This window comes from Poecilia formosa, unplaced genomic scaffold (assembly GCF_000485575.1).
Source record: "Poecilia formosa unplaced genomic scaffold, Poecilia_formosa-5.1.2 Scaffold21, whole genome shotgun sequence".
Classification (NCBI taxonomy): Eukaryota; Metazoa; Chordata; class Actinopteri; order Cyprinodontiformes; family Poeciliidae; genus Poecilia; species Poecilia formosa.
In genome coordinates this window covers 525,374-549,983 of record NW_006799960.1, presented here as the reverse complement: position 1 = coordinate 549,983, position 24,610 = coordinate 525,374, and the positions used below count along the sequence as shown (strand labels likewise).

The window sequence follows — 24,610 nt, the reverse complement described above, 5'->3', positions numbered from 1 at the left end:
TGAAGCTGAAGATCAAAAATCTTTTTCAAATCAGAAGACTTAAAGATAGATCCTTGAGGCCGTGCCTCCATACTCGGGATGCAATTAGGCTACTTGACTGAAGTGTGTTGAAGCAGGAACCCTCCAGGTCCAGTTCTGAGGACCGCTGTCTCAGACAGCTCCCTTCCAGCCAATGATGCCTCCAATTGCCAGGGTCAGAGTGACGGCCAGCAGCTAATGATTGGGAACACCTGCGCAGGAACATGACTGGCTCACACATACCTAATCACACCCTGACATCACGTCACTACTGCATAGCAATTACATGTAAGCCAAATAGTTTATTTTGGCCTCATCTGACCAGAACATGTTTGTCCACGTTGTTTTTTTTTTGTACCCTACAAACTGCAACCAGGACTCTTCATGGTTTTCATCTGTCCATTCGTCCATAAAAAAAAGAACAACTAATTTGCAGAGATGGTCCTCCTGTCCACAGATCCCCCTCCACCTGAGCTGTGGGTCTGTGCAGAAATGTCTTTTAATGATGGGTTGCAGTGCCATAAGTATCACAACCTATCTTTCTGTCCCCACAATATTTTACAATTTCTGAAACAGTAGCTTATTGAGTCATTCAATTTTTTGCTTGTGTTTTCTTTAACAGCAGTGAAACATTTCACCCTTTGATTTATTAAACGTTTCTTAAGGATGAATATGAATTAAATAGTCAAGACAGGCTTTAGTGCTACTGACTGAAAACAGAAGCAAGCTCTTATATGCTTTCCGAAACATTTTCAAATTAGAAACTGATGTTTCAAGCACAAGTACTTCAGTTTGTAAAGAATTAACGGAGTTGCTCAAGTTTAGGCTATCATTATGCAGAGTTAGAATAGATTTCTGAACTCTCCACATTCAAGTGATTTTCTTGTAAACACACAGATGCACACACAAAGATTCTTTAAAAAAAAAAAAAAAAAAAGCAACTTTAATGAGTCGAGTTTCTCAACTCTTGATGCCAGAGAACAATTATTTCACAAATATAAGACAAAATCAACTGATGACCAAACACACATCAGCTGGGTTTATGTGCTCACAAAGTTTTCAGTCTAGAAACAATGGACTACCAAACAATTGACTTGAACACTTAATCTAGTCGTCCTTCCGTATTAAAGCACATTTCTTTCATGTGTGTCTTGTCTGGTGGTCAGTTCAGCTGTGACTGGATGACGGAGGAGTGGGCTGAGCAGATGCTGTCCCATCAGGCTGTGACGACGGGTCTGAGACAGATCGGAGAGTTTCAGTTAGTTCTCTAAAAGCTTTAAGTAAATAAAAATAACAGCAGCACGTGAAAACCCCGCGGCAACGTCGGAAAATACTCACACATCCCATTTGGGGCTCCGGGGTGTCGAGGGGCCATCGTCTGACCGTTTCCTCCAGGTACCATCCTGTTGGCCGCAGACTGGCCTGAAGAATGTAAGACCAAAGTATCAATACTGAACACATAGGACCAAGAAGCAACAACGCAGCAAAGAGAAGTAGGGATATTAGCGTGAGGATAAGTGAAAAAAAAAAAAAAAAAAGTGTCATCTTTCAGTTGATAGTTGTGCATTTGGTTCAGACCTGAATGTTGCATTGTGTAACCCGGCTGGCCCTGCTGCTCCCTCTGCTGGCGAACCTTCATCTCTGCCTGTTGCAGCTGCTCAGTATGGAAAGTCTGCCTCTCTGTCAGCAGCTGTTGGCGCTGCTGCTCCAGCTGCAAAACACACACACGCGCACACACACACACACACACAAAAGTTTGATTATTGAGCGCTTCACTTGAGTAAAAATTCCTCAAAATTTTAGATTAATTTACATCTCCACAAATAAGAAGGAGATATAATGTCTTGACGACGTTATCAAGATATTAAAGCACTTAGATCAAATTCAATTGCCTTTTATACACTAAAAAAAAGTCACAGATGTAAACCTTATCTCACTTTACAGAAGTTAAATGTGCAAGAGGCTTAGAGTTTCAAATTTGGGCAACAGTGAAGCATATATTATACTCACAGCCTCTTTCTCTCTGTCCATGATGGTTTCCAGCTCTTCAAAGTGTCTCAGTTTGATCTCCAGCTTCTTCATCTGCGTCTCCACCAGGAGAGCCACCAGAGACTTGATCTTCCTCTCTTCTACTGCTGCTAAGTGCTACAAGAAACAAAATCAAGAGGAAAAAAACACAACCTTTAAGACACAAACAACAATTTATAGTAGATGTCGACAAATAATAGAGAGAAGAAAGGGAAGAACTCGATAAGTGGCTGAGGCAGATTTCAGTTTTTCTCTGCTTTATATTTTTTCTTAGATTCATAAAAGGAGAGTGAATGGAGTCTCAATGATTGGAGTTCTAAGAGACTGGAACTGCTATTTCCTCCTTAAATATTCCATATGATTGGGGAGGGTGAGCTTCACCTTGGCCTTTGAGGCAGCAGATGACAGAGCTGCTGCCGCCGCCGTGGGAACGCTTCCCTCCACCAGGTCCAGCTCCATCCCTCTCCTCCCATCGTCCCCTTCTCCCCTGTTCTCACCATCCTCCCCCCTGACTAGAACACAAATAAATTACAGTTAATCTTACACAGATACTCAAGAGTATTTTTGAAAAGTTCTCATTACACACACACACAAACAAACAAACACACATACCATCGCCCTCCTCCGTCAGAATACTTTCACTATGTTCTCTTTTAACTTGATCTCCGTCCACTTTCGGCACGCCAGGCTCCATCTTGACTCCGTCCAGCCTCACAGGAACCTGCAACACGTGCAAATTGAAAAAGGAAGAAACACCCGACGTGATCGGGGAACGCTCTTACTAATTTTCCCTCTCTCTCTACCTGAAGGGAGCTGGAATCAAGTCTTTCCGCTTCCATTGCATCTATTCGACAAAGAAATTGATCAATAACACACAGCAGGATTCAGACAGACGTTCTGGAGTAATTTATGTGCTTTTTTTTTTTGTTTTGTGTTTTTTACCCATTTGTTCTGACTGGTTGGATGGATCAGAGGTTTTATACAGCGAGTCTTCCTGTGCTCTGGAGAACTCCTCTGGGGGAAAAAAAAAAAAATCATGTCAAAACATCTTACCTGAAACTTAACACCTCACATCGACTCAAACGATTCTCACCCAGCGCCGCCTTCGCTGCAGCCGACGCCACACGTGGATCTACCACAGACGCCAGGAAGGCCACGGTGCTCATGACGGGGTTTTCCGACTGGCTAAAAGGCACGGGCTGATACGCCAGCGGCCCCAGAGAGGCCGACGAGTCCTCCAGGTAGGGGTCCTCGATGGGCAAACGTAGAAAGTGTAGGATGCATTCGTCCTGCGTTCTGGAGCCCACGTGCTCCGATACTTTGTTCCAGTCGTCCCTGTACACTTCTAAGGCCTGACGGATTGAAAGATAAAGCATATTTCTGTGTCAGATGACATGTACTGAACAGGAAAATTAAGAAAAAGGTGAAAAAGCAGTAAGAAATAAATAAATATTTTAAATATAGAGCCAGATCATTTATCAAGTATGGATCCACAACGGCGTATAAAGAAATACAACTTTTCAGTCTCACCTCCAACAGTAACAGTGTCTCCTGCTCTGTCCATTCTCGTCCTGCGTTTGCTCCTTTAGTCTATAAAAATAAAAAAGACGTCGCAAAAAGTTTCAGACTTAAAATTATCACGTTTGATAATATATAGTTAGTTATAGTTATATATAGACCTTTGGGTGTTTCCTGGCGTAGATGTCGGTGCGCAGACCAAAGTTCTGGTAGTCTGAAGGTTTCTCTCTGCTCTTCTCTGGGAAATTCAACATGTGCTGTGAGGCGGACACCTGCAAGAACAACAGTCGTTACGATGAAATCTCCAAAAGAAAATCTGGAGACGCGAGTCCTGCGTGAGAGCAACAGAGCCGACCTGAAGGGGTTTGTGCTGCAGGGGTGCCAGCCCGGACGGCGTGTCGGCCAGGACGTTGAAATGAGGGGTTGGAGGAGGTCCCATGGGGAGGGGTCGGCTCTCTGCATCCACTTGGTAGTTGATCAAACCCCACTGTTCTAAAAAAGCATGAACCCTGGACACAAATAACGTCTTACTGAAGCACAGACGCCACCGCAGGATTTCACGCTCGTACGAAACCCTACCTTATAAGGGCACAGACGTCTCCAGTGAGGTTGCGCCTGCAGGACGTTGAGCTGAGGTAGTCCTGGGGGTTGAGCCGGTACGTGTCGATCATGAAGTTACGATACGCCAAGAAGCTAAAATGCACAAGGGACAATCAAACCTGAAATAAGCTTCGCCATCATTGTAGAATCGTACAAAGATGGCTGAGAGTCCGAGGCACTCACATTTCAGGAGTTTTTGATTTGTTCTTTCCGTTGAAGAATTCAGGAAGAGCACGTTTCTCTATCGAGTGAATGCTGGAGGAGAACGTTTACACGGATATGTTTTAGAAACCGTGAATTTATGAAGATAACGTAATTGAAAGCTAAACAGTTAAAAGTCGGTGAAATGTTTACCTGTTGTAATTGAACCACGACGTGTAGCTTGGTATTATGATATGATGAGTTTGTTCAGTGACATTGTCCTCTCCCTCTGATAAGCGGGGGATCTCACTTCTTCCCTCATCTTCTTCCTAGACACATTATTTCACATAAATATATTAGTTTTACTTTCCAAGAATATTCCATCCGCTTCTCTGTTATAAAACTTTTGCATCACACACACACGAGATACTATTAACGCCGTAAAAAAAAAATAAAAAAAAAAATCACCCTTCCAGGAAAGTCATCTTCCTGATCATCTGAAATAAAATCAAAAATGAACAATAAATGTGTGCACATAATGGTAAGTCAATGTTTCAATTTTTTTGTGTTAAAAGCAACCATACCGAGGTCAGCCATGATGCCTCCCTTCACTGGCGTATTCTCACTGTCTTTCTTTAGGTTCACTACAAAAGTTGAATATAAATTGAAGACAAAATTGGATTAAATGTCTAAAATCACTATTTTAGATATTTTTTCACTAGGTACGGATGTTGTTCCAGGAGTTTTACCATTCTTGGGTAGAGTGACTACTTCCATGTTTGGCACAGGCGTTGGGTCCTCCATGTCTTTGGTCAGGTCTTCTTCTGGCTCCTCTTCCTGTTGGCCGCGCCTTCTCCTGTGTCAGCACACGCGCACACACATATTAAATCTGACAACTTAGTTTGTGGCTGCAAACCAAAAACATATGCGCGTTTGAAGGATACAGTGAACAATTACCCTTTCTTCCCTTTTTTTCTGCCATCAGTGGAAGGAGAGGGTGAGCGTCTTCTCTTTTTGAACGGAGTGGACTTGGAGTCCTGCGGGAAAACAGTCAGGTAGACGCAGAAAATTTAAATCAGGAGAGCAACCTAATTTGACAAAAGCATTAACAATTTCACAGGATGAAAAGAATTGGAATCAAAACAAAACACCAAGAACATAAAAAATATATATATTTCTAATTGCCATAATTGATTTATAACACTCGTAATTGTGTGTTGTTTTTTTTTATGTTGTCTTCACGACGTTTTGGATCTAAATAAAAACACAACATTAAATGCGAACAAATTCACACGAACCTGATCTTCTTGTAGGTGGATTCGCTGTCGAAGGATGAGCGGCAGGTTCCTCTCATTTACACAATAGTCCTCCTCGTTCATCCACTCATTAAACACGTCTGTGTCCAGAACCCAACCTGCATGAACCTGGAGCACACAGACACACACACAAATCTTTAAAAAAAAAAATCCTCACGAAAGGAGGAATGCACAAAATAAAGGTAGATCACAAGTTATTAGCTCATTTAGAAAGTCATTTCTGCCACCATCTAGGACATGTTACCATTAAATATCCTCTCTACTGCCTAGAATTTGAGCTGTTAGCATGTTAGCAACTACAGACATCCAGGCAGAGGTCTCTATAGTCTATAGATCTGTTGCGAGACTGCCTGCTACAACCTTAGCTTCTTCAGCTGTTCTGTTCTTTTTCCACTTAAAAGTTTTAATGTGAAGGTTGACATTCTGCAGAGCTCAAAACTACTCTTTAAACACGCATAGTGACAAAGCTTTGTCAACATTTTTTCATTTCTGTGCATAGTGTCCAACTAACCCTCCATGGCCTCTCTACGTGCGGCACGTCTTCGACGTCTCCTTCCACGTCACTTGAGGACAGCCAGCTGTCATAACTGTCAAAAAGAGTCACATTCTTTAAGAGTCAAGTGAATATGGCAGTGGGTCCACAAAACTTGCTGCGTGTAACCTTTTTGTTTGCGCACATTTTTTAATAAATAATGCCTTCTGACGTCATTTATGCTTAGCGATGTATTCTCTTCCATTACCTGTCAGGGTGCATGCCCCAGTGGACCAAAACGTGTTTGTCCTTTCGCATAACAGGACGCATCCACTCATCTGAGAATAAATACAAATGGAAAATTGAGTAAAAAAAAAAAAGAAAATGGTCATATATGTTACTAAGCACAGATATGTGAAAGAAGATTCACTGACCCTCCTCTGTGGAAGCAAGTGGGCCGTATACGTGATGAGTGGCCATTATACTGTCCTCGGTAATTGCACCCTGTGGAGAACAAAGTCACTCATATCAGAGCTAAACAGTGCTGATATAATCCTGACAAGAAATATAATCTCTGTTCAACATGTAAGAAAATATTTCCTTTACAGTTGGGATCACTTTACCTTGTGTTTGATGATGATGCCAGTGAGTCTGCTGGACAGCTCCAGGTCAACAGTAGGGTCAATAAATACCACAGGGATGGAGACACAGTTGTTCTGATGACACAAAATGTCCACAGCCGTTTAATATAAAATCATTTGTATAAAAGTCTGAGTTTTCTTACACGTCTGCAGATTTGATACCTGGATTAAAGCCTTTTCAATCACGCCAAACATCTCGACGTTTCTCTCAGTTCTTGACGGATTCTGCAGGTCAAACCTTCTCCTGTGTGAAGATGAGCAGGGGACAACATCAAACATCTCTGTCTGGGAAAAAGATGGATATGAAGGAGTAAAAGCGCAGGATGCTTGTTACCCACCAGCCCTGTTCAACCTTGAATTTGTAAGCGGTGCCTAGGATGTGACAGAGTCCGCCGCCTGGTTGCAAGTCCAGGAAACAATGTGCCTGCAGAGAACAGATCAATTTAGCTACCCAGTTTCAGTAAATGTTCATCATTTACTCTGATGATGAAATCTTTAAGTTTTATGGTGGAAAAAAAAATGAACAGAAGTTAACAGAAGTTTCCTTTAGAAGTGAAAATTTCCAATGGGAACGGCAAATATTTCCTCCCAACCGTCGAGGAAACAAGAGCAGATTAGTTTGCCATTCTTTACCCATTTTGGATACAAAATGGAGCTGTCTGTAACATGACATTTAGTGCTGACTGTGTGCCAATTAGTACCAGCTTTGACAACCAACAATTTGAAGAAATCTCCCATATTCTGTTATCAGACTAATAAAGTGAATTGTTGCTAGGTGGCTCTAATATAGAAGATCTAACAACAGGGGATAACTTAGAGTTATTTTAGTTTGATCAGGCTGCATAATATTCCTGTTTTATAACAGTTGGCTTATTTAGGTTGAACCAGGACCTAAATAAATGAAAATAGGAATTAAAAAAGACATCAGAAAATAATATAAATGAATATACAAAGGATAAATCAGCAAGTTTGAACATCTCATCTTTTTACCTGTAGGTGCTTATTACTTTTACATCATCATTGATATTTACATAACAACTAGCAATACCAGGATAAATTTTAGGTAGCAAGAAAGGCAACAAAAGTACCACTGAGGTGGGAGGTTCGTTTGTTAGACAACACTCACTGGAAGCTTTGTAAGAGCAGGGTTGGGAGCTTGTCTGCCAAAGGCATCCTCCTGGAACTGGAGAAGCTGCAAGGTGACTGCAGCCAGGACCTGACAAGATGGAGCGTCCACCAGCACATACTAACACACAAAAACAAGGATTTCGAGAGAAGAAGGCATTGATCTATTAATGGTTTTGTTAAATAAAAAAAAAGTTAATTTCTTACACTTTACAAGCAATATTCCCAACTTATCGGAAGAAATTAAACAACGAATTTAATCTTACATTTAGTTACACATCTGGTCGCTATTTTTTTTTTTTGTTCTATTTTTTTTGCTAAACGTTAAAGCGGTGCAGCTCTGTAATCTTTAAAAGAAAAACTGAGCATCCCCATGTGAAGTTATTCAGCAGAAGAGATTTGTTTACAGTGTGTCTACAGGGTTACTACTAGCAGGGGGCGGCTAGCGTTTCCATCTAGCTACCTTTTTGTAGTGCTTCCCGATCCACTGTCGCACCACCTCCAGCTGGGTTAAAGTGTCCGGACTCTCCCAGAACCGAGCAGAGGGACTACTGTCTTTTTTGCGATGCGCCAACGCTTGGTTTGTCCCCGGAAAACCGAGGTTTGTTCCTCCGGACATTGTAGCCACTGCAGTACGGTATAAATTTTCAAACACGAAAAAACGAAACTGGCTAGCGCGGTTGTTAGCGGTTTGCGTTCTCGTCTTCTATCGCGAGATTGCAGCTCTACCGTAGTGAAATAATGGGTAATTTCTTTTTGTAAAGGATTAGCCTTCCATAGATGGTATGTTTTTCAAGTTTTTTTTAAAATTTATATATATATTTGTGTCTTATTTTTCTTTCAAAATTTGTTTGGAGAATGAAGAATTAAAATCTCAACAGATTTATGGCAGACCACACCTTTATTTTGAAATGTAACCAATAAGGAAGTACGTTCGCATTTCAAGAAAACAAGTTAAGTGGCACATGTACTGCTCCTAACTTCCTACCTGCAGTTTGTATGACAACTTAGTAAGTATAAATTACTTGCTTGGGCTTTGTGCATTATGTCGCTGTAGTTAATATTATTGTGTCATAATTCGCGAAAACAACCAGAAATGTAACAAGAGAAAATAATATTAGTACTTGACATTCTGCCAAGCGTACTAACTAGTTGTTATTATCCTGTATTGATCTTTGCCCATGCATCACTGTTGTTCACATGTTTTTGCTTTAATCTTCATTTTGCAGGCACTGGGATGTCATGGGTGTTCAGGGGTTGACAACATATGTGGAGTCCAACAGAAACTTCCTTCAAGATGTGAGGTTCAGGGATAGTCGGCTGGTTATTGACGGCTGCAGTCTATATTTCCGCCTCTACTTTAACTACGGATTTGATCAGCAGCATGGAGGAGACTACGATGCGTTCGCCTGCTTTCTCAACGAGTTCCTATCTGCTTTGGAAACTTGTAACATCAAGCCCTATGTGGTGCTGGATGGGGGTAAGGATACAGTTGCTGTCAGTTCTTTGAGCTCATGACTGGCATGTTTAATTGATAAGTTATACTATCGAACAATACAAAACGCAGCTTAGTTGATCACCCTTTCAATGTAATGTTGTGGCATATGCCTACAATTTACCTGTCTCTTTTTCTGGTAACTGGTGAAAAAGACTTTAAATCACTGGAATGGTATGAGCTCAAATAATCATCCCTCCAGAGTGCAGCATGATAAATAATAGGTGGCTTAACAAGTTTGAGCTGATGTGATGCGTTTGGTTTTCTGTAATTCTTCATTTTTCCTTTCAGAGGGAAAGTCTTGTCTTTTGGTAACATTTATATTTATAAAAAGCTATATATAGGTGTGACTGAATGATAAAAAGGACTTTGCACCAACAGACTTTATTAAGGCAATTTTTTTTAAAATCATATTAAGGAATGGACCCAAGTGACAAGAAGTTTGCTACTCTGCGTCAGCGTCTGCAGTCCAGGATAAAGGAGGCAGACAGCATTTGTCATGGTCGCAATGGCTCTGTCCTCCCAATCCTTGTAAGGAAAGTCTTCCTTCAGGTCCTGAATCAAAGAGGAATCCCGCTGGTGCAGTGTCCAGCAGAGGCAGACTGGGAGATTGCCTGCTTGGCGCGCCAGTGGAACTGTCCAGTGCTGACAAATGACAGCGACTTTTACATATTTGACCTTCCAGGTGTGTGGCTGAAGTGAAAGTGTTCCTACATTGTTGATGATTCAAATAACCTTTTCTAATAACTTGCACTTTGTTATTTACACTGCTATTTATGTCCCCTTGTTTTCTCTTCTCTTCTTTTTTTTTTTATCTCAGCTGGTTATCTGCCACTTAATTTTTTCCAGTGGACCAATCTTAACGGAAAAGCTTCTCAGCGCTACATCCCATCCCGATGTTACACCACTAACAATCTGTGCCGCTGTTTTGGGGGCATGAATCGCGAGTTGCTGCCTTTGTGTGCAGTCCTAACTGGTAATGACTATGGTGCTCCAAAAGAGACCGAGACCCTCCTTGCTCTCGCAGACGTGAGTGCATTAGGAAGAGGCGGTGGCCGAGGCAGGGGGAAGGCACCCGTTTCTCGTGTCGAGGGCATCCTTATTTGGCTGTCATCGTTTCCAAATGTGACGGAGGCACTGAAGGAGGTTAGCAGGTTAATGGATGGAGCGGCTGGGGCAGGCAGGAGAGGACAAGGAGGTGGGCTCAGCTCCAAGCTGTTGGCTGCTATGCAAGAGTACAACATCAAGGCTCAAAGCCCTCTTGCTCCATGGTTCTCCGAAGGTACGTTAGCTCCAAGGGGGAAGACATCTGGTCTGGCACAGCTGCCAGAGTGCTTGTCTCTGGCTGCAGCACGGGGACAGCTGTCTCCCTTGGCTCTTGACGCTTTTGTCATGCAGAGGGTCCTTCTCATCCCGCAGGTGGAGAATAGCAAACTAGCCAGCAGCCACTGTAGTTCTAGACCAATACGTCAGGCTGTGTATGGGATTTTACTGCAAAAAGCTGAAAACACTGCAAGCCCAGCGAGTGGCGCACTGCCGGCAAAGGCAGGACAAGTCCAAATGCAGGGAAGAGGAAGAGGAAGAGGTGGTGGAGGTAGGGGCCAGCAGGGGCCAGAACACGTGTTCAATGCAGCTCCAGTACAAACACAGTCACATGGCTCTGGTTCTCCAATTTTCGTGGAAGAGTATGACCGTTTGGACCTGAACCTAAGCAAAAAGCAAGTGGAACCAGTCATCCTCTGGAACCACATACATCTGGATGGGCTCAGTCAGGTAAACACATGTTGTATTAATTAACAGTATTGCAGGTTGTTCATTAACTAGTTGGTGCAAAATGTCAAAGTGTAAGGAAATTGTACAAGATCTCTTAATATTATTACAAAATTGCACATTGCTTGCATAAAAAGGCACACTGTTCCATGTTTTTGCTAATGCAAAAGCTCAGTCATCTTTATATTCCCATCTGGAACTTGGGACATCTTAAACAACCAGCTGGCTGACTTCAGTCCCTTTAGTGAAGATTCAGGAGAACCATTAAATAAGGCAGGGTAAGATTATTTAAAAAGTTAATTAACATTTTTAGGTCAGTCCATTGTTGATAGCAGGATAAGTCCAAATGCAGGGAACAAAACTGAATAAAAGTGTGTGGTTGTATTGTGAAAAAGTTTGAGGGTACTTTTGCAAATCTTTTGGATTTTGAAGAGTTTAAATTCTTTAAAATACTGATTTCAATTGTAAAATAATTCATTATAAAGTAAGTAAAAAAACAACAAAACAGGCATTTTTCTAATCCTCTATGCATACAGATTTGAGTACAGGTCTGTTCCAGTTTGAATGATTTGACTTTGTTGGAAATGTTTGCTCTGCTTGACTCATTAGCAGCCTGAAACATCTTAACTTTTGACTGATGAAATAAGAAAAATCCCCATTGATAAGACTTTGGGTTCATCTGTCGAGCCGTTTCTTGTTTGACTATGGTTGTTTTTCAATACGTGTCATATCCAGGCTCCTGCTGCAGTGCGCCTTGGTGTCCTGTTCGAAGTCTTGGGTGTGACGCAGTCGGCCCTGGCTCCAGTTCCTCTCCATCTGCAGCTTGCCGTTGCGGTGACTGGATTCTGGTTGCGTGAGGCCACACCAGCGCCTTCGCAGCCCCTGCTGCAGGCTTTAGTGATAGGCATGATTTATGGAGAGTTGACATCAAACAATCAGCCTGGAGCGCCCCGCAAAGTACCTGTTGGTTAGTTGATTTGAAAATATGCAGTTTGTCAAGTCGAGAGATCCGCCTCTTAACAGGTGAAACGTTCTAGCCCCACAGCTAAACTGGGCCGCCGAGCGAGGTTTTCTGTCAGCGCTAGATCGCCAGCGGGTGAGATCTGGTGAAAGACGAAGAATGGACGTCGGGGCGACCCACTGCCTCAGCCAATGGCAGTCCTGCCTCTGGAGTGCCCTGTGCCTGAATCAGCTGCTGCTGGTGCCGCTGCCCGAGCCCAATGTGTCATTGTAAGAGGATTGAAACATTTTTCTACATATTCAACCACCTATTGAGGTACGAGCTAGATTTCCTGTAATGAAAAAAAAAAAAATCCTTCTTGCTTAGGTTGTTCAGCGGTACCTTGGTGCACGGCCTCTTCAGGTACCTGAAAGAAGGCTGGCCTGTGGAGTCGTTACTGCCTGGTGGGTCTTTATCTGGACAGCTCTGTTTCTGCCTGCTGGATGCTGTGAAGGGCTGCAGCCTCAAGGCAAACCCCTCCAGCTTCGGATCAGGCAAGAAGAACAGAGGCAGAGGGAGGAGAGGGAGAGGCGGAAGAGGAGGAAGAGGATGGTCTCGGGGTGGAGGGAGGGGTTCAGAGGAGATAAACAACAGGTTTGCTCTCCTTATGAGTGAGGAAGAAGAAGAGGAGGAGGATTGATAGAGAGGCAATGAGAAATGCACAGATCTAGAACACTATGATCAAAGGTTATTCTTTGGAGGAGAATAATATTGTTAATCTTTGCCGTCATGCTTTGCACTATTTTAATCTCTTCCAGTGCTTGTGTTTTAAGTTTGAAGCAGCCATCTAAAATGTGATGTATAAAATTCTCTGATCAGCTGTTTCAAACCACGTGCACCATTTTACAAGCATTTTTTAATACATAGACTAATTATATTTACCCAGTCATGTTTGCTTAAGGACTGAACACTGAATGCAAAATAATAGTGTTTTTATTATAGAGGTAATAAGAGCAATGCCAGTAGGTGTGAACTAGAAATGGGCCAATCAGGCTTTGTCTGGCAGATGAGGATTTTGAGTTTTATTTGAGGTCTAAGCTGCTGATTTGGGTTATTTATTCAAAGAACGCCTAAGAAGAGAAAAATGTGCTCAATGTTCTGAATGAGTCCAAAAAAGGAGAATACTAGTATTCAAGATTTTCTTCATTTTTGCATCAGAACCACTGATTTTTACTCGACTAGATCGAAGCGTGTCCAATGCATTTAGAAACAAAAAAAAAAATTGGAAGTTATGGCAATTCAGCTCAAACAGAGCTGACGAGTAGATAACGGGGAAATTTTGATTGTGCATCTCTTGTATTGAAAAAAATATTCTACTGCTGAACTTAGATTTTTTTTAGACCAAATGTGGTGCTATAAAAAGTGACAAACTACCAAACAGTTTTGGCAATGATGGGAGTTCTGAATTGTTTTTTTTTTTTTCTAAATTTTGACCAATAACATTGTGTAAAAAAAAAAAAAAGTCTGTTAAAGTAAATTTTTTGTGTTCTAACTCTTGAAAATATCAACAAGCAAGCAGTGTTAAGAGGGCAGCAAAAGGGAACGACTGCAGATCAATTTTCCGTTTTAAACCCATTGACTTGTATAAAAAAGCTCACACCTCAACCAGGATTTTACATTTTGCAGAAATTTTACAACATAGTCCAATTATGATTTTACTCTGTTTCTGGTGCTTCTACATTGGGAGAGTCGTCTTATTATAAAATATGGCAAATAAAAGTAAGTATTACTGACCAGCTGGAGGCAGAGCAGATTATAGTGAATTACTTTAAAGTCATCAGTGGTCACAGCTGGTATGATTTGACGCATGACTGGCATGAAAGCTGCAAAAGTAAAAAAAAAAAAGAAAATGGCAAAGGGGCAAGATGACCACCACTATTATGACTTCTGCGATTTATGAATACACAAGAATATTTTACACATTTTTTTAAAACATTATTTCTTCAACGTTAATTCATGTGGTGCTGTCTACAAATATGTATTAAAAATGTACATGAGAGCAGTACAGAATTTACATTCCTATTTTTATTCCCACTGTTTTACTTGTAACTAAAGCTGAAAATAAAATGTTTACACATTTTCTTCAAAGGCCTGTGTGTGGTATTATTATAAAGCATTAAGATGGCACTAAAGCTTTTGCTTGAAATAAAAGAAAAACGCAACACGTAACATAAAAAAACTGCAGTTTTAGAGTGAATATAAGTTAAATATTAAATAATGTAGTAAAAACATGTCTGTAAGAGGACATTCTTACAATAGTGTGAGCCATCAAAGCACGACTGGATCTTTCAGGGGAGTAAAAAAAAAACCCAACAAAAACAAAGAAAAACCCTGCCTTTTGTGAGTCAAATCGGTTTCTTTCAAAACTGTAAACATACGTTCGAAAATTAAAATACACTAGATAAGATTCTTTCACTACGAGGGGGAAGTGGTGGGGGCTGAGGAAGAGGACGCGGCATGCGGCTGAGAGTCTATGAGGTCCATATCTTCATCTTCGTTCACTCCACAAGTGTCGACCACGCAGATCAGGCAGCTGGTGACGGGGAACGCTCGCACCTTGCTGCACGTCACCCACCTGACAGCAGGAAAAGATGAGGACGATTTGAATCGGTTAAGGGTCTGAAAAATGCAACGCAGAAATGCGCATACGCGCGAAATGAAGACAATCGAGTCGTGCTTTCACACATAAACCTCAGAGCAAAAAAAAAAACAAAAAAAACTTAAACAGCAGTTAGAATTTCCTGGAAAGAAAGCTAAAATACCAACCTGTCGGTTTCAGTGTGGTACTCCAGGACGTGCCCGAGCCGTCCCACCCCCTGGAAGCCTGCCAGCACATAGATTGCATCGCCGACAGCTGCACACTTTACCGTCACGCCCCGCCATGGCATTGGTGAGGCAGCTCGCCACTCGTTGCTGGCAATATCGTAGTACTCCACTGAATCCAGTCCACCTACAAGAACACAAAAACATCCTTGTATAGCAGCTGCCCTGATGTACAGTTTACCGATCCCTACTGGTCCCCCCGTGGTGGTCGCAGTTACCCAAAGGCCCCTGTCCTCCCACAGCATAGATCCTGTTGTTGACCACCACCAGTCCATGGTTCTTCCTGGCCTCTCTCATCCCACACAGCTCTCGCCATCTGAAATGTGCAATTAGGGTTTAGGAGAAAATAGTTGCCAGCTGGACAACAGCTGCTTGTTCTATTTTAAAAGTTACTGGTTTGAGAAAGCCTTTCTGAAATTTACTAGATAAATAAATTTTTTAAAAAATCCTCAAGTCTACTCTGCATCAAGTTAAATTATAGTTATTCTTGGACTTCTGTTTGGATGTGCTATTTAAATGTGATTCAAATGTAATTTTCAAAAACTTGAAGCTTCTTCTCTGGGCTGTAAGAACAAAATGGTTGTCATTCAGTTCTTGGAGCTTGTTCTTGTGGTGCAATGTTTGGCAACTATTATATACAGATGCTACAGTAAAAGTGACTTTTAAGGACTTCACAGGAGTTTTTGTGACATAACAAATGACCTGGCCAGAAAGAACTTTGTTCTTGCCACCTCTAATAAAAACGCAATTATCTGTGTTCAGAGTCTGTATTATTGAGGTCTAATTTACTGCCATATCAAACTCTACTGACTAACTGCTCTTTCTGCTGCCAAGATATGAGGAAGCAGTAATTGTAACTGATTAGTAAGCTAATGGAATTTGACCCACTAATTATTTGCGCTACTATATGAATAAAATAAATAAAGTAAATATCTAAAATTTACATGAGTTAAGGGAAATATTTGCACATATTTGTAGGAATATGCCAAAATGTCATTCTGTTGTGTCTGTGGGCAAACTATCACATCCGATTTAACTAATCCATGTTAAACAGATAAACACAAAGGTGTAAATCATCCACCCTGTTAACATCAGAATAAACATAGAGTAAGGAGGAATAAACTAATTTTGAGTCGCATTGTCGAGAGAAAGCAGTCCGAGGTCCTGAAGCTTCTGCTTTTACAGGGAAGATGAGTTAATCAAGCACATTTGGATACTCTGCATCTCAACGCCTCTGAAAGCAGCCAAGCTGTACTTAGTTTTTCCATCGACTACAAAGACATGGGAAGTCATGGAAATATCCCTCCCGCTCTGAAAGAAATTTAGCAATCTTTTTTTTTTTTTACTACACAAAGAGGGTTTATTATAGCCTAACACAATCTTTGGAATGAGAATTGTTTGCGTCAAACACACGAAGGTTAAGCAGACCCAGGGAAGAGCTGAGAGAGGAACGGGGTGAAGGCTGACTGCAATTGAAAACCAAGAAACAGTTTGTCTCTGATGAGAACAAATGGACTAAGCACGTTGGACTCTGAAGGAAGTCTTGATTACACTCTCCGTGTTGTGGGCCGATCATCTCCTTTGACCAGCAATTAATTAAACCTCACTAAACTCTCACGAGCTTCACCGTCACTGATTAATTTAACGTTTTCGCCACACTCCCTATCCTTTCTCCGGCACATTGTACTCACTGCTGTGTGCCGGGGTCGTACACCTCGCAGTTGTTGAGGATCCTCCCGGAGACGTTGTTGCCCACCGTTCCTCCACAAACATAAATGAGTCCGTTGGCTTCGACGGAGCCGTGGCTGCAGCGGGCCAACAGCATGCTGGTCTTCACCTGCCATGACTCTGTCCTTGTGTCGTAACATTCAAAAAGGTCCAAAACCGAGCTGCCTGCAGACGGACACGCAGACAACACCGGAATCCAATGACCACAAGCCTCACACGTGCAACAACTTCAACTAAACCACTGCATTTCACTGTCTGCATCCCCATTAGTAGAAATAAAAATAACTCAGTCTAACATCTGAAAGGTTTTTATCCTGCATCTTGACGCTTACCCACTTCCGATCCGCCCGATGTGTAGATCTTGCCCTGAGAAGCGCAAGCGGCCAGGCTGTCGCGAGGAGTGGGTGGACCTAGCTTGGAATACCAGCTGTCTTTCAGGACATTGTAGCAGTCCATCCGCTTAATAGGAAACAGCTGCGAGCCCCCCAGGATGTACACCACGTTGTCCCAGAAGACGGCGGTGGCATCGCGGCGTTTCTCAAAGGGGCAGCGGATGTCTGTCCAGGTGGAGTCCTGCATGGAGAACACCGACGCTTCACCAATACAATTCGAAGAGACATGGTTTTATGGAGATTACTCAAATGATTTTGAAGGATATACCTAGCAAATGCTTCTGCACCAACATCAAAGCACTCGTGCTCAGATGTGTTTTCATATATATCCCTAATACCTTTGGGTTGAAGTAGCGGCAGGATTGAGGCTGCGAGCCTCCGAACAAGGCGATGCGATAGTCGTGCTTCTTGCGCCGTGGCCGGCTGCTCTCTCCCAGGTCTTCCCGGTCCTCCAGAGACAATAGATGGTAACGCATCCCGCCTTGGAGAAAAGAAGTGGGATGCTGACGTCAACCAACGTTATTCTTCTGAATAAAATGCTTATCTATAATGCACAATTCCGTTTAACAAATAAACCCCTGCTCTCTTCCTACTCACTGATGACCATCTTGAGGCACTGCGGGTTGTCCTGGATGAGCGGCTCTGCCTGCACGGTCTTTGACAGGAAGGTTTTGGAGACCAGAGGGAAGCGAACGCACCCCAGCACCTCCACCATGTACTGCTCTCTGTTGCACACGTCATATTTCAGCCAACGCACCGCCGCGTCATAAATCTAAAACACAAACGTATGAAAAAAAGCAGATCAGAAAAACAAAGTTACCACGGTCAATCTATAAATTGAATTTGTGCGTACCTGAGCCTCTGCACGAACAGTGAGCTTGTCCTGGTGGAGCAAATGTGTGAGCTGCGTAACGTCCAGCTGCAAGAACTCATCCAGCTTATAGACTTCTGTAAAGTGGAGCTGGAAAAAGTCCTCTGCTGCGGCCTTCAGCTCAGGACAGTCCATACAGTCTGCTAAGGCTGAGATGCCTGCACAAGGACAGAAAGACAAACCAGTAAATACAACTCATCGCCGTAATTTGTTGGACCTGGGATTGTATTTCAAGCATGTACCCAGGCAGTTTGTGGCGTCGATCTGTCCTTTAAGGAACTCCACACACATCTTCTTCACTGGCTCAATCTGGTACTGGTTGGCTGCGTCCAGCAAAGACTGAACGTTGCTGCTGTTCACAGAGATTCTGACACACAAAGACACGTATCGGGGGGGGGAGACAAAAACACACAGAACATAAGCCTCATTTAGAAACATTTGGACTTTCTTTAATAAAATGTTATGAATATAACCACTGTTCCCTAAAGAAGAGAAACGAGGTACAACACATAGCTCCAAGAAGGGAGGGAGGTAAGTGAGTGACCCCGTTTGTTTATGTAGGTCCTTCAAGCAATGTTATGCCATTTCTTTCGAGATATCAAATCCCCTTTAGAACCGTCAGTGATGATAGGTTATTTATATCCAGGTGGGGCCTGCCACCCATTATCACCCGTCATTGTCCAACAGGTGTGATTCAAGGTGTCTTCAGTCAGGCCATGTGGGGGCGTTATATGAGGGTTGTACTGAGTGGATCGACTGAAAGGGAACCACAAACTACATATTTATGACAAAGCATGAGAAGACATTTTATGGCAGAATCTTACCTTGCTGTGTAAATGAATTCAATCAACAGCTCAATGATCTCGGGCTCAGCACTCCTCAGTTCCACCTCATGAGACATTGATTCCATCATTCTGGCTGGACACGAGAAAATAAGCAGTGTAAAAGAGAACCAAACTGAACATTGTGGGGGGTTTTTTTTATATATAAATTCTTTGTACTAAGCATAGACTTTCAATGGACGGTTTAAAAATGCACAAAGTTTTTAAAAAGTGCATTTAAGAAAAAAAATATATATATACATTTTCTTAAGAAAAAATATTTCCCAATATGCACAGGAAATATGATTCCTGTGTATATTGGCACAGGAATCAGGGTAATCATCTGAGAATCTGTATTTAAAGTAAATTTGAGTGATCTTACGGAAAAATCTTGTTTGTAGCTTTAAACATAATTTGCAATGATGTTTACAAAGAACTTTTTTTTTGCATGTGTCCGTGTGTGATTTTTACTGGTGAACATGAGGCTGAAGAAGTGGCTGGCAGCAGCGAGGACCACTCTGTGGGCAGGAAAGTGTTTCCCCTGAACCACCAGGGTCACATCACAGAGTGTGCCCTTGAGGTAAACACCAAGCACAATTGGGCGGTAATACATTAAAACAGACACATCTCCCATGCAAAGCCAGTTTAAAACAAATCTTTGCACCTGCTTTCTGAGAATGTTCATGCCTGCCATGATGCCGGACAGCTGCCTGTATTCTTCTTTGGAGGCACACTTCCTCTCGCTCTTCTTCTTGGAGCTTGCTGCCTTCTCCGGAGACGCTACGCCCGTCATGTCAGGTAGGTATTTGTCTGACTAGCTCACGTAAAGCAATAGCAGGCTCGCTGCCGGCGGTGTGTGGCTTTTGTTGTCGCTCAGCAACCAGCCAGCGTTGTTCGTGCTAACAAAGACAACGACTTGTTTTCAATTTTTAAATTTAAAAACGAATGTTAGATGTCACTTTTCTTAATGGGGTGACTAGGACAGAAACTAGACACTTATGGGAGATTGAGCATTAATTTAGTAAGATAGTGCTCAGCTTAGCTTTGTATCTCCCTTCTTTTGTCGTCTTCTTCTCCACCGTCGAGGCTGCGTAGGAGTTCCAGAGAAGGAATTATGCTGCCCCCTTCGGTTGAGTTTAATAAGAACAGTAAATATTTGTGATAATTTAAATAGAATTATATACATACTTTTAAATAAATAAATAAACAAATAAATAAATAAATAAATAAATAAAAGTTGGAGATTACTGCTCTGAGAGACACTTACATGGACTTACATATTCCTCCTCAATTGTTGACGTGAAAAAAGTGCAACTTTTAAGGAAGCTTTAGAAAACATTTCTTCACAAAGTAATCAAATAAACGTGAGTCTTCATCCAACTCTGATTTTCACAGATGCGGTTTTTTTTTTTTAGTTATTAATAACTGATAGGGGCAAGATTAGGTTGTATGTATGTACTTTTAACAGTTTCTGTATTGGGCAAAGCAGTTGTTTAAAGAAATTCTTACATTTTTTTACTTTTTCTTAACCTTTTGGGACCTAATTGTTTGTATGATGATTAATTTTGTCTGTTGTGGCTGTGTCTGTGTATTATTTTTTTTTTCCAAGTTTATTAATTTTTTTTTACAAATTTAGCTACATTTACCAATAAAATCCATGAAATGCAATAACAGTTTGGAATAGACTGTCATTTTGGTAGTCATATCTGTCGGTGCAAATGCAAGTATCAGGCCTTCAGTGCTTTTACCTTGTGTGCGTGCGTATGTGTGTGCGTGTGTGTGCGTCTGTCATCTGACGCTCACCTGTAGTTACAACGTTCAAGCATAGCACGGAAGATTTTTTTTCATGGCCCGCGTGACACTGACGTCATGTGGAATGTGGACGACAAAAACTTCATGAACACAATAAGTGACCTAAAAACAAGCTAAAGGAAACTAACGCTGGTGAAAATGCTCCGTCTCCTCTGCTGTTGCTTTGTCTCCAGCGACAGTCTCGGCGAGGTATGCTGTCGATACATCGCACCGAGGTTTCTATAACTTCTCGCGAGTAAAATGAAACGAATGGAGAGATCTGTCGAGCTTCAGTAGTTTTCTCGAACGTATTATGTGTACAAGAACTATATCCTCCTGACTACCAGTAGTTCATTTTTGTCCTCTGTAGAGGACATTTCTAAATTTGAATATCTCCCACCCCCTACATTCTACTGAATTAATTTCTTTTGGTATCTGGAGAGGACATTTAGGGCTTTTCAATACCACATGTGAAGGAGTGGGACTTTTGTACGTATCTTTTTCTAATTCATGAAAATTGCGTTCATCAGTAATAACACATTTTATGGGAAGAGACAAAGAAAGTGTATAAAACCTTTTATTATCTTACAAAGAATGTGGGATTTAAAAAAATTGGTGATTGGACAATATTTTTTCCTGGTAATCGGGAGGATAAATCACGTCTATGTATGTTTATAGAAGATGATTTTTTTTTTGTTGCTTGAGAGGCTGTAAACAAAACTCACTTTAGATCTAAATTTCATAATAGGTTTTGCTGTTCTCATTGTTTTGCTCAATTTCTACAGTACAAAACTTTGTTGTCTTTTGCCATTAGGACAGCATTAGTTACTCCTGTAAAATTATGGCCATTAGGTTGACCTTTTTTTATATCTAAAATCTATGAATTGTAGATCTAGGGAGTGAGATGGCCAGAAAGGAGGCTGATTTTTACTCTTTTGATCTATTTCTGTGTATATTTAACCATATTTTTTAATGTCTTGCATAAGATTATGCTACAGCAATAAAATATATATATTTTTTAATCTCTCAACACATCTTTACAGGGGATTAATTAAATGAGACCAACATTGTGTGTGTATAAATATGAGAGAACCATCTCTGCTGTTTCAGAGGCAGCCTTTGTTGCAGCCTGGATCTCCATCTGAAGTGACTGAAGCTGAATCAGCCAGACGGGCCCCCTCGGCTCACAACGGTAAGCCAGGTCTGCGTTTCACGATCTGCACTGAAATGTTGTATGAATTCCAGAATCTTCTTCTATTTCACGCTTTTCTTTTTGCCTGCCGCCTTTGTGTGTCTTTTGTGCGACGTCCAGATGCGCCGATAGTGAAAAGGAGTGGAAAGCTGGTGATGAGACGGGTGAATGTGCCAGAGTTGGATCACAGGTTTACTGACATGGCAGAGATCTTCAATGAGCAGCAGGCACACTATGAAGCCATGGTTGGACACATCAGAAAGTTGAAACAGAGCTGCGACATTACAGATGTTGATAACCTGGATTTTGCCGAGTGCATAGGGGCGATAAGGAAGGAGCATGGTGAGCAGCAAACAATTTTTGTTGAAAGCAGCATAATAAGCAGGTGGTTCTTTTTTCTGTTGGTTGATTTAATTTCTGTCCACCTTTCTGTCGTCAGAGACCACATACAGGGTGTCTTTGAAGATGAAGGGCTATGACTTCTCCCTCATATTGGATCCTGTGGGCCCAGAGGGAGAAACTGAGGAGGAGCCACTGCCTCTCGCTCTGCAGAGAGCCCAGAATGAGTTCAGGGGTATTTCAGACAGCGCCAAAGCCACCGTCTCAAAGGGTGCCAAACTCCTTCAGCTTATGGACTGGCTGCTACGGAGCAACAGTCAAATGGTTGAGCAAGTGAAGGGAGCAGCAGAAACCTACCAAGAACAAGGAAGACTGAATGACAACCTGGAAGAGAATATCAAGGAAGTGAGAAGGGCTAAAGAGTTATCTCAGAGATACAGGAAACAGGCAGATGAAGTTTACACTGAAGCTGTACAGATAGCAGGGATTGATGTATAATTTCCACAGTTTTTAAATAGTTCATTTAAAAAAATAATAATAATAAAAAAAACACTTATCTTTGTGATATATGTTATTATCTGGAACGGTTGAATTACAAGCTTAGAAATGTTCTATCTTTGTGACCCTTTGTGCCATGCTTGATTCAAGATCTTGAAATCTTGAATTCAAATTTTTCTTTTAAATGTTCAGAAAGCAGAAAAATGAAAACATTTTGCATGTGGGAAACTAGATGATAGCAAAGAACGTTACATGTCATTGTTTTCGTTTTTTTCTTCTTTTACAAAATAAACTGCGGTGGCCAAATTTATTATCAGCAAAGTACTCACAGAATCGTGGTAAGTTTCAGACTTTGCTTCTTGGATTAAAGGGAACCATCTTCAGAGGTTAAAAATACCACCGGACCATGTTTTCAGCCGTACATCACTATACTTAGCCAATTATCTATAGAAATGTTTACTTTTTCATCAATTATGGCAAATTTCTTTGACTTAAAAAATACATATTATCTAGGCATTTTGTTGGTTTTTCTAGTTGGCTTATAGACTGATTATTTGTTAGCTTGTTTAATTGATGTTTGTTCTCATTTTTATAGTTTCACTTGTGTTGTTTTTTTTCACACCACTGTCTTATTTTAATTTTTGTTGTTGTTTTATATTTGCTTTATTTCAGTTTTGTCTTTGTTTAAATTTTAGGCCTTGGGAAATCTTCAAATGTCCAGATTTTATTTAATAGATTCGAAGACATTTTTAGTCACATTCTATTTTAAAATGTTCATTTCTTTTTTTTATTCTCTCCTCTTTACATGATTCATGTTGGTCTTAAATTTAAATAATAATGGCCCTAACTAGTCTTAGAAATTAACTTACTGCAACTGACAAAAGCACTGTTCAGTGCCTTGTTTTGATTTTAATTGCACCTGTTGTATTTCTTGCCGGCCTTTTACACATCTTATGTGCTTTTTTTGCCCGTCAATGCACAAATGTATTCTGATTAAAGTGATTGTCAAATATAAGCATACAAATAAACACAGAACAACAGCAATACTAATAACACTACAATAAACAACAATGAAAATAGCAAAAACAACACAGCAAACTGGAAATGTAAATCTTAGCGTAAAAATGCAATTGTATGTACGGTGCTTTTTCTATTTGACCAAGAATAAGTTAATACAAGAATACAGAAATTCATGTATCCATCCATTGCCTATACCTGAATATTCTTCGAGGGTCACAGTGAGGACACCTGAAGAGGGCAAATACAGAAATATACTAATTTACGTGGTGGTTATTTTTCTTTTTTTCTATCACTTATTGCTTTATGTGTTTTTGACGTAATTTTATTTTCAATATTTGTGGTATAGTATAATTATGATAAAGTCCGAGGCCCACATGTTTTTTAAAACACATATTTTCAGTTTATCTACATGCCTATCAGTAACCTAACTGATCAATTTTTCTGAGCATATAACTATAAAAAGCAGAAGGGGGCAGCAGAGAGTCACCTTAATGCTTGGTCTTTGTCACATTTTTAAACTTCACTGTCTGAATCTGGATTGAAAAAATGTCGATTTTCTTAAACCAGTTATTTTATAATAAATGTACTGAATATTCTGGTTCCATTTATTTTCCCCCAAAAAAGAAGTGCTACACGTGTGCTTACACAACTGATGAAATGAGAAATCTTTTCTGTAACTAAGAAAAAATATGTTACTATTGGTTTGTGCGAAATGTGTTTTTTATGATGAGACATTCAGTGGGAGCAGATTTGCAGCTTACCCCGTATTAACTGATTAAAAATCGTAGATTTGGCATTGTTATTAACATGAAAGCATACAAACACATGGTCATCACGATGATTAATTCTTGAAAATCCATGGTGTTGTAAATTCGTGTCAAAATGCCCTTGCATTGTTTGCTATAAATACACAGAGACGCCGTTTTGCATTTAGATTTCATGAATCTAAATGTCAAATGTCAAATAATTATGGTAAATAATGACGAGGCAGATAATGTGTTTAAATGAAAA

The 24,610-nt window shown here is 40.9% G+C and overlaps 4 protein-coding genes across 9 annotated transcripts; 2 read left to right on the top strand and 2 right to left on the bottom strand.

Annotated features, from left to right (window-relative positions):
- Nucleotides 1–941: 941 nt before the first annotated feature.
- Nucleotides 942–8,578, bottom strand: smarcc1b (SWI/SNF related BAF chromatin remodeling complex subunit C1b). The gene is made up of 28 exons (XM_007547562.2): nucleotides 8,323–8,578; nucleotides 7,861–7,980; nucleotides 7,073–7,158; nucleotides 6,897–6,978; nucleotides 6,717–6,809; nucleotides 6,528–6,597; nucleotides 6,362–6,431; nucleotides 6,133–6,208; nucleotides 5,604–5,729; nucleotides 5,263–5,342; nucleotides 5,055–5,161; nucleotides 4,890–4,949; nucleotides 4,774–4,802; nucleotides 4,519–4,634; nucleotides 4,348–4,419; nucleotides 4,144–4,257; nucleotides 3,920–4,073; nucleotides 3,726–3,836; nucleotides 3,577–3,636; nucleotides 3,140–3,398; nucleotides 2,989–3,060; nucleotides 2,850–2,890; nucleotides 2,659–2,767; nucleotides 2,428–2,558; nucleotides 2,029–2,163; nucleotides 1,597–1,729; nucleotides 1,357–1,440; nucleotides 942–1,253 (listed from the first exon to the last, which is right to left on the bottom strand). The coding sequence occupies exons 1-28, from the start codon at nucleotides 8,476–8,478 to the stop codon at nucleotides 1,186–1,188; spliced, it is 2,814 nt and encodes a 937-aa protein (XP_007547624.1). The 5' UTR covers nucleotides 8,479–8,578; the 3' UTR covers nucleotides 942–1,185.
- On the top strand, nucleotides 8,381–14,433 carry aste1b (asteroid homolog 1b). 2 transcript variants are annotated; one of them, XM_016669241.1, is made up of 7 exons: nucleotides 8,381–8,460; nucleotides 9,089–9,339; nucleotides 9,773–10,039; nucleotides 10,175–11,127; nucleotides 11,860–12,091; nucleotides 12,162–12,354; nucleotides 12,452–14,433. In XM_016669241.1, the coding sequence occupies exons 2-7, from the start codon at nucleotides 9,102–9,104 to the stop codon at nucleotides 12,762–12,764; spliced, it is 2,196 nt and encodes a 731-aa protein (XP_016524727.1). In that variant the 5' UTR covers nucleotides 8,381–8,460; nucleotides 9,089–9,101; the 3' UTR covers nucleotides 12,765–14,433. The 2 variants fall into 2 exon arrangements, with proteins under 2 accessions (XP_016524727.1, XP_007547617.1); XM_007547555.2 differs by lacking the exon at nucleotides 8,381–8,460 and adding an exon at nucleotides 8,673–8,869.
- On the bottom strand, nucleotides 14,130–19,864 carry klhl7 (kelch-like family member 7). Of its 4 annotated transcripts, none has more exons than XM_016669244.1 (12): nucleotides 19,424–19,864; nucleotides 19,231–19,333; nucleotides 18,763–18,856; nucleotides 18,181–18,305; nucleotides 17,921–18,096; nucleotides 17,665–17,839; nucleotides 17,406–17,548; nucleotides 17,008–17,269; nucleotides 16,639–16,840; nucleotides 15,166–15,263; nucleotides 14,891–15,074; nucleotides 14,130–14,699 (listed from the first exon to the last, which is right to left on the bottom strand). In XM_016669244.1, exons 1-12 carry the CDS (start codon nucleotides 19,550–19,552, stop codon nucleotides 14,540–14,542), a joined length of 1,851 nt encoding a protein of 616 aa, XP_016524730.1. In that variant the 5' UTR covers nucleotides 19,553–19,864; the 3' UTR covers nucleotides 14,130–14,539. The 4 variants fall into 4 exon arrangements, with proteins under 4 accessions (XP_016524730.1, XP_007547618.1, XP_016524728.1 ...); XM_007547556.2 differs by having other exon boundaries at nucleotides 17,008–17,248; nucleotides 19,424–19,863; XM_016669242.1 differs by having other exon boundaries at nucleotides 19,231–19,864.
- Nucleotides 19,865–20,541: 677 nt separating this feature from the next.
- On the top strand, nucleotides 20,542–23,804 carry LOC103135018 (uncharacterized). Of its 2 annotated transcripts, none has more exons than XM_007547561.2 (4): nucleotides 20,542–20,760; nucleotides 21,661–21,742; nucleotides 21,863–22,084; nucleotides 22,182–23,804. In XM_007547561.2, the coding sequence occupies exons 1-4, from the start codon at nucleotides 20,710–20,712 to the stop codon at nucleotides 22,577–22,579; spliced, it is 753 nt and encodes a 250-aa protein (XP_007547623.1). In that variant the 5' UTR covers nucleotides 20,542–20,709; the 3' UTR covers nucleotides 22,580–23,804. The 2 variants fall into 2 exon arrangements, with proteins under 2 accessions (XP_007547623.1, XP_007547622.1); XM_007547560.2 differs by having other exon boundaries at nucleotides 21,661–21,751.
- Nucleotides 23,805–24,610: the final 806 nt, after the last annotated feature.

Coding starts and splice junctions, on each gene's coding strand:
- smarcc1b (XM_007547562.2), bottom strand. CDS start 8,478: ATGTCCGGAGGAACAAACCTCGGTTTTCCGGGGACAAACCAAGCGTTG. Junction 4,803..4,889: donor AGGCATCATGGCTGACCTCG/GTATGGTTGCTT, acceptor ATTTTATTTCAG/ATGATCAGGAAGATGACTTT. Junction 2,559..2,658: donor TCTGACGGAGGAGGGCGATG/GTATGTGTGTTT, acceptor TTTGTGTTCTAG/TCAGGGGGGAGGATGGTGAG.
- aste1b (XM_016669241.1), top strand. CDS start 9,102: ATGGGTGTTCAGGGGTTGACAACATATGTGGAGTCCAACAGAAACTTC. Junction 11,128..11,859: donor ATCTGGATGGGCTCAGTCAG/GTAAACACATGT, acceptor TGTCATATCCAG/GCTCCTGCTGCAGTGCGCCT. Junction 12,355..12,451: donor CCCGAGCCCAATGTGTCATT/GTAAGAGGATTG, acceptor CTTCTTGCTTAG/GTTGTTCAGCGGTACCTTGG.
- klhl7 (XM_016669242.1), bottom strand. CDS start 19,552: ATGACGGGCGTAGCGTCTCCGGAGAAGGCAGCAAGCTCCAAGAAGAAG. Junction 18,097..18,180: donor CGACGCCACAAACTGCCTGG/GTACATGCTTGA, acceptor GTCCTTGTGCAG/GCATCTCAGCCTTAGCAGAC. Junction 17,549..17,664: donor GTGCCTCAAGATGGTCATCA/GTGAGTAGGAAG, acceptor CTTTTCTCCAAG/GCGGGATGCGTTACCATCTA.
- LOC103135018 (XM_007547560.2), top strand. CDS start 20,710: ATGCTCCGTCTCCTCTGCTGTTGCTTTGTCTCCAGCGACAGTCTCGGC. Junction 20,761..21,660: donor CCAGCGACAGTCTCGGCGAG/GTATGCTGTCGA, acceptor CTGCTGTTTCAG/AGGCAGCCTTTGTTGCAGCC. Junction 21,752..21,862: donor GGCTCACAACGGTAAGCCAG/GTCTGCGTTTCA, acceptor TGCGACGTCCAG/ATGCGCCGATAGTGAAAAGG.